Source organism: Coloeus monedula (assembly GCF_965178545.1).
Source record: "Coloeus monedula genome assembly, chromosome: 10".
Classification (NCBI taxonomy): domain Eukaryota; kingdom Metazoa; phylum Chordata; class Aves; order Passeriformes; family Corvidae; genus Coloeus; species Coloeus monedula.
This window is the reverse complement of record NC_138790.1, coordinates 16,027,658-16,043,261: the sequence shown is the minus strand read 5'-3', so window position 1 is coordinate 16,043,261 and position 15,604 is coordinate 16,027,658. Positions and strand designations below refer to the sequence as shown.

The window sequence follows — 15,604 nt, the reverse complement described above, 5'->3', positions numbered from 1 at the left end:
TCAAGCCAGCTGCTTGGAGTTACATTGCCTTTGTCTTTGTCTCGAGTGTGATTGCTATCAGAATATTATGCCATAAGCATTAGTATGACATATACCCACTCCATCATCCATCTTCAGTGGTGGACATTTGTTCCATTGGCTCACACGTTCCCAATCTGACGTTTAAAACTGATGTGTGTCCCAGGTAAGGTTGGATACCCCATGCCTAATTCCTTATCGCCAGATCAGGCCCAGTTTCTGGCCAAATCTTAAGAATCTTACTGAGTAACAGCTCAGAGTATGGCCTTTCCTATTCATCTTCACAGTTAAAACCTGCATCCAAGCTCCAGTGACCTTGAATCTCTGCAACAAGCTTTTCAAAAAATGCAATTTCTCTCTGTTCAGGCTCAACTAGCTGCAGAAATAACTCTCTGGCTTGTAACTTAGGCCAGATCATTCCTGCCTCTTAGTCGTAGAGTCATAGAATATCCTGAGTTGGAAAGGCCTACAAGGATCATCAAATCCAACTCCTAAACATCTCTCCTCTGGTTTCATTTCTGCCTCATATCAAACAGAAGCTTCATGTCTTTACCTGCATGACCTGTAATGACCTATTCCCGCCCTTTTCCCGCTAGTATTCTCTAGTGACATACCAACTCATCCTTCCCATCTGAAGGCGTCTATGTTCAATCTTCAAGCACTTACATTCTCTTTTGTGTTATCTTTGTCCTTTCCTCAGAAGCATTCCATTAAACTTCCTTTAAACTCCCTCCGGGTCCTCTTTCAAATTCTTCCTTCACTTTTCCTTTGCTGTGCTGTCTACAGACTCCTCATCAACAGTAAAATGTGTAGAGTACTGACACCACAGCTTCCCTTGCTGACTGGTTTTGTCTGATTGTTTCCTTCTATTTCCTATCACTACCCTGTGGTTATTGCTTGTATTAGGTTGTAAACTCCTGCAGTTGGGCCCTTCTTTGAATTCTGTGTTTCTCCAATACCCAGCAGAATGGATCTGTTCCATAATTGGAGCAGCCAGGATCTGTGGTGGTATAGGCAAAAACCATGTGATAACAGTAATGAGATAACAAAAAGTTAGAACATGGCATCATGTGGATTATGAGCTCCTCCCTTCCCCCTCTTCCTTCAGATTCACAATATTTCATATTTTTTACATAACAGAAGACAGTAAGTGAGGAGGTTTCAGAAAGGAGTATAGTAGCTGATGTATCCTTTCAGCTGCTGAAGTGTTTCCATGTGATTCACTCACTAATGATGGCATTTTCAGCAGGGAAGCCTCTGTGGGCACTTCTGTATGTCTCCCCAAGGTAAGACCAACATGTGGTAGCTGGGCTGGGCTGAAGGAAGGTCACAGCACGGCCGAGGTTATGAACCTCTTCCACGCAAAAATAGAGGACTCCGGTCTCCCAGGCTTGCTGCCAACATATCTCCTTCTAGTTCTGCTGAAATGATCTTGAAAAAGGATCTAAAAAGGGCTGAAGGGGCAAAAGAAGAATGTTGAAATGACATAGTTTCATCTTCATGCAGTTTAGAGCTAATTTTGTCCTTTGTCTTTAAGCTGCCTTTTAAATGCTGTTTGTCTCTGTGGGAAGCAAATGGGTCACGTTGTTCTGTGTTTCTACTGTAATACGCTGCTTGCTATTTTTCTCTTAGATTATTTGTGTAATCTTTTTTGTGCAATCTGTTTGTTCTTGAGTTTTGCAAACTTTGCCTTTGCTACTTCTTTCCCAATAAGCAGTGCAACTTGTTCTGTGTTCACTCATGGGTGTTCTGCACACAACGGACTGGGTTATTTGAGCCAGTGTGAAAATATTAAAATAGGGAACATGTGTGGGCACTTAATTGTGGTGAGCCCAACCACAAATACCTTCGCTGTTGGTAACTGGCACACGGGAAAAGCAGACCTTTGTTTTGTTTTTATCAGACATAATGATAGATACATTGTTTTTAGTGGGGTTTTTCTGGTTTTCTAAGGAAATGAAGCTTGTGCAATCGAAGTGCCTGTGTGCATGTGCCTGTCTGCTTGTCAGTTCCTCCCTCACCAACACTTGAAACTAATAGCCATTTCCAGCTACATTTGAGCGAGTTGCCAGAGTTGGGAGAAGAGACAGGCTTTTGCAGAAGTCTTGTGAGTTCCCAGATTGCACCAAGGTCTGCAGAAGGTGCAGTCTCCAGTTGGTCACATCTCTGCAAACCAGATCGATCGTGTATTTGCCCACGTGCCTTTAGGTGGATCCAGCCACCCAACTGTAAGCTCCCAAATTTGAATATTTTGGCTTATTTGCTTTTACCTTTTGGGTGAATGAGTCAGTTGCTAGGCACAGAGCTTGTGTTTTGATTCTCACTGGAGTGGCCATGTCTCATGAAAAACATGGTTTGCTCAAGGCCACTGTGTTATAATTTGTATATAAACTTATAAAAAAGGAAGCTTTCTTTAAGCTTTCCTGTGTGAGAGTTTATAGAAGTATTTCTGTCTGTGTACTTAATAGCAGAAACTGGGCTTCTCATAAATGTAGACAGGTTAAGTCTGTCACTGCCTCAGTGGGAATCTTCTGTGGAAAAACCCAGAAAGAGGAAGGAAAGCCTCAGGAAACCAACTTAAAGGGGAGAAGTTGGCCAAGACTTGTGCTGTGCTACTCTTTGGTTTGTATCTGACCACCAGCAGTGTAGTTGGGGAATACCTCAGAGCTATGGAGGAATGTAGCCTCAGGGCACCTTTGGGAGGCAGAGAAGATGTCTTTATGCCCTTTGCTCGAAGAGGGAACAGAGGTACAAAGGCACCGAGTGACTTGTCAGAGATTATTTGAGTTAGAAACAGACACAGGTCTCCTGGCACAAGTACAGACAGAAGTATGGTCTCCATGTAGACAGCTTCGTCAGCAAATGGAGAGATGCCTTGGTCAAAGTGGAAGATAAATGCTGAAGCACACAAGAGCTGGCTAAATTATGAATGTGAGAAGAGGAGGAGGGGAAGAAAAGATTCCCACATGTTCTGCTCAGATGTTAACAAAGAAAGCTGAGAAGTGTTTGCATAGACACTACATTATTCCATGTCCAAATGCCTCATAAAAATAATACCGGATGATCACAGAATGGCACACTAGGGAAAATAAATTCTTCAGCAGAATATTCCCTCTGGAAAAACACTGTGTAAAGTAATACACTAATGGCTTTCAATTTCATGTTTTATATAGAGAGATATTAACTGCTCCCCAGACGTCTCTTCGTATTACAGCCCAGCTACACAAGATGTTTGGAGAAGGCCCTGGAGCAGCTCTGTGCTGTCCACACGCAGGGCTGAGCAGGGCTCTCCCATGGTACACAGGGGGTGTCTTCTGCCTCCTTCCCAGTGCGGTGCTTGCTCCTGTGGTTCCCTCCAGTGGGTTTGGGTTTTTTTTCTTCTTAGCCCTCATGGTTTTTTCCATTCTTCTCCTGTGCTCTGTAGCCCCACTACCATGCTGGGAAACCTGAATTCTTTTTCTGCTCATAAAAAAGGAGTCCTCTCTTGAAGTGTTACAGTGGAGTGATTAAAGCCCAACAGTGACAATCAAAACCCTAATAACAAATGCTAAGGAAAGTAAAGTTTAAATGCAGCATTATTAATTCCATTTGGGGGACTTCCAGACTTGTCTGGATTCATCTGGTGACTTCTCCCTCCACATTGCTCAGGCTGGGAGCTGTTTGAGTCAGAAACTGTCTGTCCTGTAGAAAGCCAACTACGGGTATGCCATTGAAGCAAATTGTAATGATCTGGGTTCTTTTCCAAACTTTCTTAATATATCGCAAATGTGTATATATATCATCCTGCCACATCCTGAGGGATTCAAAAGTAGCTTACATACTTTTTTCCCCTGAATGTAGCTTGTTGGAGTCTGGGACAGGCGGAGAAAGAAGTCATGAGTGTGAGGACTATGACAGTGCACAGTGAAGGGCAGCAGTCCTGCTCTTGGGATGACAGGAAAGGTCTAAGCCCCTATAGGAAGTTGTGCAGTATTTGCATGAAAAGGCCAATAAACACAGACCATGGTATGAGAGAACATTGTGTCGTTGCTGGATTATGTAATTGTTATCAGGTACATATTGTTTCTATACGCCTTAATGAAAAATTCTATATTGAACTCAGTCTGCCTTCCTGCTTGTACCTGAGCTTTTGTTTCCCTTCCCACCCTCACTAACCACACCACTCCACCCATGAAGCCTTCAAGAAGTGCAGGGCCCCAAGGCTGCAAGGCCCAGAAGTTATTTTTATACTGGAGTACCATTTTGAGTGGGGCAATGTCCCAGATCAGAGTTGTTCTATTACCTTTGGTGGGGTTCTCTTGTGTAGAGTGGATGACATCGTCCTTAATGCCTTCCATTTTCAACATTGATTGTTGTGTAAGGACATCAGACCTTCATGGGCTATCTCCATTTTCTAGAACTCCAATGGAAGAGAAAAATGGCAGAGGTGTGCCTTCCACACACCTCTTCCATTATCTCTGCACCACAGTCTTGCCTAGGGAAATGTTTTTCCCCTGATCTGAGAAAATCTTGTCTTCACTTTAAATCTATCTGCCACATAACATCTTTAGCAACAATTTGAGCAAGGCAGCAAGCCTTTTGTACCTGTGTGTGTCTGCAGACTTCTTGTTATGTATTTGTATGTGACATTAAGGACCTTGTTCAGAAACAGACAGCTCTTAAGGTTTGTCTGTACTTTGAGTCTTTACCAGCAGTTTCTGATACACCTTTCTTGAAGGATGTTAAGAATAAAGTATCCACACATCAGTTTCTTTAGGAATAGTTTCTGTGCTTTAAATAGACACGGTGTGTTAATCTGTATTAATCTTTGAACAGGAAAAAATTTAATTGGCTCCATTGAGAGAATTGGTTTAAGCTGTACAAGCAAAAACTTCTCTTTAAATTGTGCTGCCACCAGTCAGCTTTATGAGGCTTCCTACCACAAAATCTTTTCATGTGGAAGCAAGGCTTAAGGCAGAGGTTTATCCTATCTAACTGAGGAGCTGAGGATGACTATATACCTGGGTTAGATGATAGCTGAGTGGTTTGTATCTGGAGCTAAGTATCCTTACAATGATTGCTGGCTTGCAGCAGCACAACTGACATGAGTGCTGTCTTGGGAGCCAGTTTCAGTCCTTTGTAGATCTTTTCATATGGACCAGCACCAGAGTGCCTTCCAGTGGCGTTGGATCTTTGACAGCAGTGGCACAAACTGTTTTTCTGTGGACTGAGCTGCTGTATCCCCCTCACCTGATCTGTAGCCATGGGTGAGTGGAGGGACCTCCTCAGCAGCTGAAACAAGGGTCTTGCTTTGACTCCTGTCATTTCCCTCTGGTGACAGGACGCTGTGCCCGCTGCGGGGAGAATGTTGTTGGAGAAGGCACTGGTTGCACAGCCATGGACCAAGTCTTCCACGTGGAGTGTTTCACCTGCATAATGTGCAACAACAAGCTGAGGGGACAGCCTTTCTACGCTGTGGAGAAGAAAGCTTACTGTGAACCCTGCTACATTGTAAGTACCCGTTCTCTTTGTGCCCTGATTTTAATGCACAGACATTGGAAACATTTATTTCTTTCATTGCTGTGGGGTTGCCTTACGGTTAAAAATCCGACAACCCTGCGGCAGTACCATGAGCACCAAGTTTTTTCATGGGCTTCAGAAGAACTCTGGTCTTTTGAGTGTAGTGGGTGAATTCCATTTCCTGGTCTGACCTGACTCTGAAATGAAGTGGACACAGCAGGAGAAAAAGCTGGGTTTTGTGATTGTTTCATCTCTGTAAGGAGGAGACTATGCAGTCATTTTCTAGCAGTCGTGTGGTTGTCAGCTTTCTGTGTTGAGAAACCTGATACCAAAATGGTTACAGACTGTGGTGCCCACTAAGATTAAGGAGGTGGGATGCAAGAAAGCACTGAAACTTCTAAAATCAAGACTTTTGCCTTGCTTAATGGAAGACTTTCTAAGAAAGAAACTAAGAAACTAAGGGTCTTTGGATTAGATATCTTTTGAAGTTTATGTTACTGTAAAATTACATGCCTCCAACAAGGTCTTAAAGCAAACAATTAACAGTTGCTCTGAGGAGCTGCACATTTTAAGAGGCTCCCATAACAGTAGCTGGAACCAGTTGCACAGATGCAAATTAAAGAAACATCCCATCATGTGCCTGAGGCCTTACCTTGGTCTGGCCTTAGCATCCAGTATATTAGGATTATCCTTGTAACTTAAAGTAAGAAAAGCGCTGGAGTGATCTTAAAGCACTGACAGATCTTTCTCTTGAGTTTGTACAAACACTGGACCTGAGACCCTTCCAGAATTGGATTTACACTTCCAAAAGTAAAAATTGATGTTTTTCTTGACATTTCTGGCATTCCAGTGATAATTAGAGCAATAATACGATAATATTTCTGAAATGCCACCAGTATCTCATTGTTCTTTTTATTTCTACAGAGCCTTCACAGTGAGATTGTTACTGAAATACTGAATATAAAAAGGGAGGATTGTGTCTTATTTACAATGGCAGTGATAGATGGGCCTTGTTAATTTGCTTTTAAAAGCTAAACCATCTTTTGGTGGAATATGTACCTTTTAAATAATTTCTATTTTTGTTTGCACTAAAATGATTGCGCCATAAAAAATTTAAGGTTCATTTTGTGGCAAGTTTAACCACGTGCAAAGCACTGAAGACTTTAGGAAGGTGCATTCATAATATAATTGGAGCAACTTTATGTAACTGGAATTAAACATTTCATTGACTTCAGGCTGGAATTGACTTCATCTGCTTGCAGATTGATACTTTCTTTTCTTCTTTTTTAAATCAAGCACGCATTCTACACCACTCATCTGCTTTAGTTTGGGAAAACATCTGCATTAGCCACTGTAGTAATGGTTTAAGATTATTTAATCCCATTACTTATACACTTCATTAGCCTGAGTGAATTGTTGGCAAAGGTTCAGTAAACTTCCTACAGTGGGAGATAAAAGGATAAAAAAGGAAAGGGAGAAGGATTCTGTTCCTCATTTTCTTTCAAATTTATCTTCTATCTATTTAAGGGATAAAGGAACGATAATTGCCTGGTTGCATCTGCATTTGTATGTTCTGTGATACGGCTTTGCAGCTCTGAGTACAGAGGAAAGAGTAAACGTTTAATAGCTTCCTTTTATATAACCAGAAGGGGCCTTTAAATGTTTATTTGTGCAGTCCACAAAAACATGGTTATGGAGTTAACCCAAAACATGTCTGGATCCATCTGCTGCTGTACATGCAGGGGAAAGGATGGCAATGCTGATGAGGCTACATATGTGTAGCTGGACAGCTGGTACTGTGAGTGGAAAATGGGAAGCAGGAATCTGGCAGTCTGATGAAGTAAAGAAAAAAACAAAAACCCAAGCACACATTAAACTCTTAAATGTGGAAGAAACAAATGTTGGGAGCCTATGTCTCAGTGCCTCTCAGAAAGCTCAGGACTCTGCTGTGTTGAAAACCAGATCTACGAGGGATCTAGGCTTTTGCCGTGCCACTGGCTTTAGGCCTGAGGAATTTCTCTCCTAGAGCATATGTCTCATTGATTTTTCAGTGGAATGAAGCCTGCATTGGTTTCAGTCAGATAATGAATGCCTAAGTACACTGAGGTTTTGAGCTAGTCTTGCAAGTTGTTCTTTGCAGATGAATGAGACCCTTAAATTGATGAGGCACAGTCTGACTGCTTTTGTCTTTAGATGCCTTTAGATGTGTGATGCAGTTATACTGAACTCTGAGAGTTAATGACCTGCTTAAAACCTAGCCTGTCTAGCCATAAGGATCCTGCTGAAATGTGGCCTCTGATTATTTTTGTTTGGTTTTGGGTTTTTTTTTTCTGTTTCTTGTTGATTGGTTGGTTTTGGGGTGGTTCTTTTTTTTAGGGGGGGGGGGGGGGGCGGGGGAGGGGGCAGAGGTGTTTCCCAAAGTCCCTATATCAGAAAATAGCTTGGATACTAGGAACCCTAGATCTGTAGAAATAGGACAGAAGTACCTTGACTCAGATTCCTCTGCATTTGAATTCTGCTGGAATGTGCAGCAGGTGTGACTGGCCCAAGACTGCATAGCTAATTCATGGCAATGGCTAGCTGAGAAAACAGGGTTCTCAGCTGTTGTAAGTGTGAGTAATTCAGTGAAACTTGTTTCCTGGTTTACCTAATTCACACTGATTTCTACCACACATCCCTATTTTCCCAAGTTGAAAACTCTCGACCTGTTATGCCAGCCATAGATGCTTCTTTTATATATAAAAAAAATAAATTAACACTTGCCTAGCTGTGATATATAAATTCTTGAAGTCTTTGATTATTTTTTAATAATTCACTGGTGTGACTTGTGGCCTTATGCACATTAAAACTATGCACAAAAACAAAAACAAATTTTTTCAACAATTAGAATTGGCTAATCTTCTCAGTTTGTTGTGTGACTCTTCTTAGTTGTGGTGTAGTGAAGCCATAATTAAGATTACTGTCAAGAGCTGTATTTAATTACTGGTTAGTCAGTACCAAGGCTAAATAGCCTGCAGAAGGGGTTTTCTTTGTTGTTTTTGTTTCTGGTTTTATTTATCAGTGATCCAATTAAGATGAAATTCCCCAAAAGTCTGAATTAACATCTAAGGAAATTGATCACCTGTTTGAAAAGAAATATTTTTCGTAATGGGAATTTGAGTACCAGAGTTAATTTCTTTCACACAAAAATCCTCCCACCCAAAAGCCCATCAGTACCATTTCCTGTTACATTTTCTGAGTGCAGCGAGTTCTGTTGCCAATGTGTTTGCTGGTTTTGCTCTGCATCCAAGGATTCTTTCATTATTGATGTTATTTCTAAAAGAGTACCAGTCTTCTCCATTAAGAGACTTCTGCTGAACTAAAAGCAACTGTAAAAACTAAAGTGTTAATAGGAGACAGATGTTTCCCAGTCGTTATGACAGTCAAGTTAGCATCTGAAATACCATGATATGGTTTCCAGTGTAAGCCATGCACTGCTGTGCACGTGATGAATGCTGTGTCTGCACTATGTTATCAGGATATTTTTCCCCTCCCTTACAGGGCAAATTACTGACAAAAGAACATTTGGTTTGCTTCCTCCAAGTAGTTGAAGAGATTTTAGCACTGGACTTAGAGCAGGGAAAAGGCTTAGAGTAATATCAGTGGAACTGTTGTTATAAAGACTGAAGAGCAAGATGTTCGAGCAGTGCCAGTTGTCTGCTGTCCAAATACCATGTTATCATAAGGACTGAACACAAGGTTAACCAGACACACCAGTCTGGCAAGAGTGATGCTGCTGTTTTGTGAATGGGGTGTTCTTTGATCTCCAGATAACTTTCTCCAGGACGTGGAAATTTTCCTCCATTCTTTATCCCCTCTGCTGGCAGTCTGGTGGTTGGCAGCTGGAGATGTACACTCTCAGGTGAGGGCTGGGAAGGGCTGAGCTCCTGCAGTTAATTCAGAAAGCATTAACTAATAAGTTAATGCAGAAAGCATCTTGCAGATGCTTCTGGCCTCTGAGGGTTTCTTCTGTTGTGTCCAAGTTAATGTGACCCACCTGAGGAGAGGACCATGGTGGGACTGGGAAGGGTACAGGAAAGCAGAAATAGCCAGGGTCAGATGAAAGAGAAGTGGTGGGCTAGAAATGGTGAATGATTGAAGGAAAAGAAAGAAACTGTCATGTCTGTCAAGCTAGAGCAGGGGAGTTGGTGGTTGTGCTCTGCAGCGCCCTGTGGAGACCCAGGGATCAAGGTTTCCTGTTTCTGCTGAGCACTGTGAGATATTAAGGACCTGGTCTTAAACCCATCCCCAAAGATCACTTACAAGGATTTTTTGCAGGTGAAGTTTATCTTTCCATAGTACTAAAGCTGTGGAAGTGCTTGAAGGAGGAAGAATTAGGTATAGAAGTCATGCCCTGATTGTTGCTGTTCCCCAGCTTTAAACTTGGGATCATAGTGCTCCATCTTTTTTTTCTTCCCTTCTCCCTCCCCCCCGCTAACCCCCCCATTACTTGTTTTGTGAGCAGAAAAAAGTATTTCTTAGAGGGGTTTTTTTCTCTTACAATCTTCTAACTTCCTGGCCTATCAGTGGCTGTAGTTCAATAGGAAAACAACAGAAACACAGGAACAGAACACAAATGCTAATGTTTTAAGAAATGGTAAACTAGAGCCACTGGTGCCATGGAGCATCCTGGGAAAGCTTAAATTTGCTAATCATTCTAAAATGTCAGTGTTAACTCAATTTGTGCTCATTGAAATCTCTGGTGAGATTGCTATTGGCTTCAATGGGACTGGTATTGTAAACCCCACTGTGTGTGCACGTGAGTGTGGTTGATTGAAAGCTGTGCAAGAGCAGCTTCCTGCAGTACATAGGGTTTAAAGTGTAAGGTTGTTCCCTGCAGTAAAACTACATCTATTTTTAAAAATAATTCTGCAATTTGTAAGCAGGGATTACAGCACTAATTTAGCAACTATGTAACAATTTAAATTGGACCAGAAAAGAGAAACTATAATTTAAAGATTTTTTTTTTTATGATACAAGTTTTCTTCTTTTTAAAGTAAAAAGCCCTTTATTCTTGTTTTTGTCAAGCAATGTATTGAATTTGAGAGTAATTTATGGAAAGTGCTGCCAGCATGGTATTGCAAGTGCTCCACAATTTGAATTTAAACTGCTCAATGGGATCATTAAGACTATTATGCCTGCTTTCCAAAGAGTTTGAATTCAAAATGACAACTGGAACAAAAATATAAAATAAACTAAAGAGAAGTCACGCACTCTTTGCGTGGTGGAATTTTTCTGCCCTCGAAATATTTCATTGAGATCAATGCTGCTCTTCAATCCTCTCCTAGAAAAAAGCTGGTGTTGCTAGTTTTAGTTCGGTGCTCCTGTGTGAGTCATCGGCAGCAGGGAGCTGAACCTGTGACCCATGGATCGAAAAGCATTAAGGCTCAGCTCCTGTAGCACAGAGATGCAGCTGGGCTGTGCCAGGCAGCAGCAGGCTCAGCCCAGGGTATTTCTTACCCTCAACAGAAGTGGTCAATGGGTGTAGCAGCCACAAAACAGGTCCAGAGTTTTGGCTCGCTCACAGGTGTGTTTTGTTCCTATTGATTGTTGCATTGTTAATTTTGCTAGTCTGCACCTGGTTGGTAATTCCTTGGGAAAAAAAATCATGGCAAGCAAAATCTGTTATGTCTGGTAAACTGATCATTTGTAAAAGTGAAAAATTAGTAAATTCCTTAAGAGTGTAACAGCCTTTTCTATTGATAACACCCAGCAACAGCTGATACAAAAAACAGAGACGGAAGGTGGAGGAGGAGTGGCGGCCATAAGCTCAACTCTACTACTTTGAGTGGTAAATGTTCTAGTGCAGTCAGGGCATAGATAGAGGAGGATGGGATGCTATTGCATAAGCTGCACCTTGAGCTTCCAGGAGTCCGAGTCTAGGAGATGAAAAATTGTGTGTGAGAGAATATGTCGATGAAGCAGCTTCTGTCAGAACTGGGACAGCTGAACTTAGCTGACCCTCTGGAAGACTGCATCTGTTTTTTCAGTGGCCTACCAGCAGTTACAGGGGGATGGGTCATGCCTTTTATTTTGTCATGAGGCAGGGGAAAAGGTTCCTTTGCAGGGGTGGGTGGGTGGAGGAGTCAGCAGAGGTCAATAACCTCCTTTCTAAACTGGAATTATAAAGAAAGGGGAGAAAGTGTACCATGAGATGATGAGGTAATTCTTTACAGGAACTCCTCTGTGGAGACCCAGAGGCTCATATTAAAGAAGACAGGGCCAATTCATCTTGCTGTCCAACAAGGACAGGACAAGAAGTCTGCAAACCAAGCCTGTAAGAGGCAAAATTCATAGTGTTCTTGGAAGACATGAGAGTGAGCCCTGCCAAGAATTGCACTGGGCTCACCTTGGTGATGGATTCTGAGACCAATATACCTCGGTGTAATTGACTTTCCAGAAAGCTGACTAGAGTGTTGCTTTAGAGGAAGACCAGCTATGGATTGTGAAGGTAAAGCAACTTGATGCTACAGTGAGAACAGTGTCATGAGGGGGATATTTTTGGAAAAGTATCATAATGCTGGACAGCATTTTAATAGATACATCTGTGTTGGAAGATTGGGCATGAAGTGCTGATTAACTATTCACTGAAGTCCTGGTGGTGCAAAGTTTTGTTAGGTATGGATCACTTTTCATTCCTTTTCATGGCCCCTGTTTAAAAATGTGTCCATGTTAGGTGATGACTCTGCCTCCACACCTGGGCTTGTGTGAGACGTTTGTGATGGCTTGCTAGAATCCAGATCTTTCCTCCTGTGTGTGTTGGCAGCCATAACAACATAAATTGTAGTCTTGTCTCTGACTTGTGTTTTTATAATTAGAGACATTTTTTGTATTTTGATTATATGGACTAAGCATTGATTTAACATGTACAATCCAGAAAAACTGTACCATGGGAAATGCAGAGTTCTTAGTGACTGAAAAGATGATACTGTGAAGGACCAGCTGCTACCATTCAATGAATTTCTTGCCTCATGGGGTGAATTCCACTGACCAACTGTATATTTGGAAGAAAATAGTCTCCCTTTCTGCAGGACTAATGGGATTTTATGGCTCCTGGCTATAGATCCACTTATGGATCATACATACTACAGTAGAGGGGATGGCAAAGTCATTTAGCAATGGCTTTTAGTTCTGTGTTGAGCTTTCCCTATAGAACATATCCCAAAGCTTACTGCCTTTGCAAGTTAGCAGAAACGGCTTATAAGGAAAGAATGACATCTTTGTAGAATCTTCCTCATTTGCAGTCAAGTGTAGATGGGTACTGGCAAGTTACATCCAGTGTTTAGAGCATTCATCTCTTTTCTTTCAACTGTACTCCACCACCTCTTCAGTGAACTACTTGCTGTTTCACCCTTTGCTGCCCAAGCGGCATCTGGAGATCCCACTGTAATAAACTCTCATTGTGGTGTGTCAGTGAATCAAAGTCTCTGCCTCCATAAACCTTCTTGGTAAACAGCAAATCTATGGAAAAGGCAGCAGCATTGCCTCCATATTGCAGGTGGAGATCTGACCCCAGTCTGTTTAAATGGAGTTTGTTTAGATCATGGATCCCCATTGCTGGAAGCCTTCAGGGACACATGGGACAAACATCTCTTAAGAATAGCTGAGATCTAGACATGGGCAGAGCCAGGAATGTTTTCTAGCCCTGCTTTTTCCGGTTCTAAGCTTGAGTGATCTATCCAGGACCACAAAGACATCCTGCACTGTACAGCTCAGGTTTTCCATGTCCTAATTTTCTACCTAGTTGCAGTTCAGCCTGCAAAGATCTTCAGGTGAAGGAGTTAGCTTTCTTTTCTTCTCCTCTTCCAAACACTGCTGTTTGGAGACTGGACATGAATATCAACAAACATCTGAAAGCTGGGTGAGGGCTCTTGGAAAACCCAGGAAGGTGGGAGGTACCATGACTGTGTTCCTTTCCATGTAGTCCTACTGCTTGCTTGTAAACTTGCATAGTCATTTGTCAGTTTGAACTGCTGAAGACAATTATTCTGGAAAGGCTATGATTTATTTGAAATTGGGCCTGTAATTTAGGTGTGTGTTTCCATCAGGTCCGTGTATTATGGAGCTCTGTCCTTTCTAATGCAGTGATGTCAAAGCGCTACAATGTCCAAACATAAAAAAATCAGAACTGACTGAAGTAAACAAACCATTAAGTATTGGTTATTTTTACCAGTGCTCCTGTGCAGAGCTGCTGGTAAAGCTTACTGCAGTACCTGTGGGTAACAGAGCCAAATCTGTCCTGGAATGGGTCTGTTTGGATTTAGCAGGTATGGTTTCCCCTGAGTGGCCTTTCAGAGAGCAAAGTCTTGTCTTGCTCACTCTCAATTCCAGATTCCCTCTTCCTTCAGTCCAGACAGTGATTTGCAAGCCTGAGTGCCAGGGAGTCCAGCAGGCTCTTGCAGCATGCCACTTGAGCCGTCTCCTTGGTGAAGCCACACTCCAAGGAATTTGCTCTGGCAAAAGCTCAGTCTGTGAGTCGATCCTCCCTCTAGTGTCTGCCTCTGCTCTTCACTCCGGGACACGATTTGCCGGCATGCAATGTTTGTTTGGAGGAAACTGTTTAACTTGCCATCACGCACACAGAAACCCCAGTGGGCTTGGGAGATTTCTGGTTAGAAAAAAACAAAATCATGCCAGTATAGGGAAAGTGCAACAAAGGGGAATGGTGACAGGAGAAAAAGTTTATTGATACTAAGAGTATGGAGAGTGTTTTGTACTCACGTAGGGACAAAGCAAATTGTAAGACTGTTGTTTCATCTCATCTGCGTTGATTACAATGCTGTGGGCCAAGTACAATATTGACAGAAGAGATAAATCATCCACTGGGGTATTTTGGGCAGAAGGAAAACCTGATTATAGCTCAACTCTGATGCTGTGGCATTTGCTGGGGACAAGAGATTATTGTGCACTGGTAGGTAGCAGCCTTCCCAGGAGCAGAGAGGTTGATGTGGTCAGTGAGACCGGCGGTCCCGCGGTGTGTGCCCATCTCTGTGTGGGTTAGGCAGGGATGGCACCACGCACATGGGTGAGCATGGAACTGGTGGGGCATCTGGATTGCTTAAAATGAGTGATGAGATCTGCTCAGTGTTGTCCCTGCTTTTCCATGGCTGCTGTTTCCTGACAAACATTTGACACAGAAGAAACGTGTAGGTTTTCCTGATGCCGTAGCTCTCAAAGCAGACTTACCATGCAGCTCTCTAAGGCGGTGCAGTAAGTACTGGCAGTTAGAAACCGGTGGCAGTTTTTATTCTACATGTCCATGTTTCCAAAGGCTTTTGTTCTTATTAAAAATGGAGCTTTATGGAGGGGGAAAGAAATAAACCAAGAATCTTTGTGACCTCTTTGGCCTGAGGTTATAAAGCACAGATATGATAGTCTTTAGTCACTGTAAGAACGTGCTCCTGCAGATGCTGGGCATTGAAAAAAGTCTTTGTATTGTTTTGATTTTTATTTTCTTGCTGAAGTCAATCTACTAATGTGTGATAGTTTAAGGCTGCAGCTCATTGTATTTGCATCCTTGCTGTTTGACTCTTTAACACTGAGTGGCCTTCCAGATTCTCACATCACTTAATGTTCTTTATGTAGGTGTTTTTTCAAACTGCTTCAAAGATTTAATGTGGTTTTTTTTTCCAAAGTAATGGTTTTTTGTGCCCAAAACCTAAAAGTTGCTACTGACCAAACGCAGATATTTTCCCTTGTTTGTGAAGGGAAATACAGCAAGAGGAGGAAAAATAACAGTGTTGAAATGTAAATTAATTCTCAGATGTTATCAAGGATTGAGATTTTAAGTATGAATATTCCATTAGCTCCTGACAAGGTAGTTTTTTGTTTAAGGTCGTGTTTGAACCAATACACCATCTTGGCATTCCACCAACAAAGGTATCTGTGTAAATGCAATCTGTGTTCAAGCCAGACAACACTTTAAAAAATTTATTTAATATTTCCTACAGCAAGCCATCTGTGACTGGTCATATTTTAGGAAGCAAATGAACATCATAGCAACGTTCGCCAATCTCTTTGAGTAACTTCTAGACTTTTTAAATTAAAT

General features: G+C 41.9%; 1 protein-coding gene across 6 annotated transcripts in view; it reads left to right on the top strand.

The window, feature by feature from the left end:
- LPP (LIM domain containing preferred translocation partner in lipoma) overlaps window positions 1–15,604 on the top strand; it is a 323,633-nt gene that overhangs the window by 269,831 nt on the left and 38,198 nt on the right. For all 6 annotated transcript variants that reach the window (XM_082288305.1, XM_082288308.1, XM_082288304.1 and 3 more), the window contains one exon: window positions 5,339–5,508. In XM_082288305.1, coding sequence (XP_082144431.1) covers window positions 5,339–5,508 — 170 coding nt within the window. The remainder of the gene's footprint in view (window positions 1–5,338; window positions 5,509–15,604) is intronic.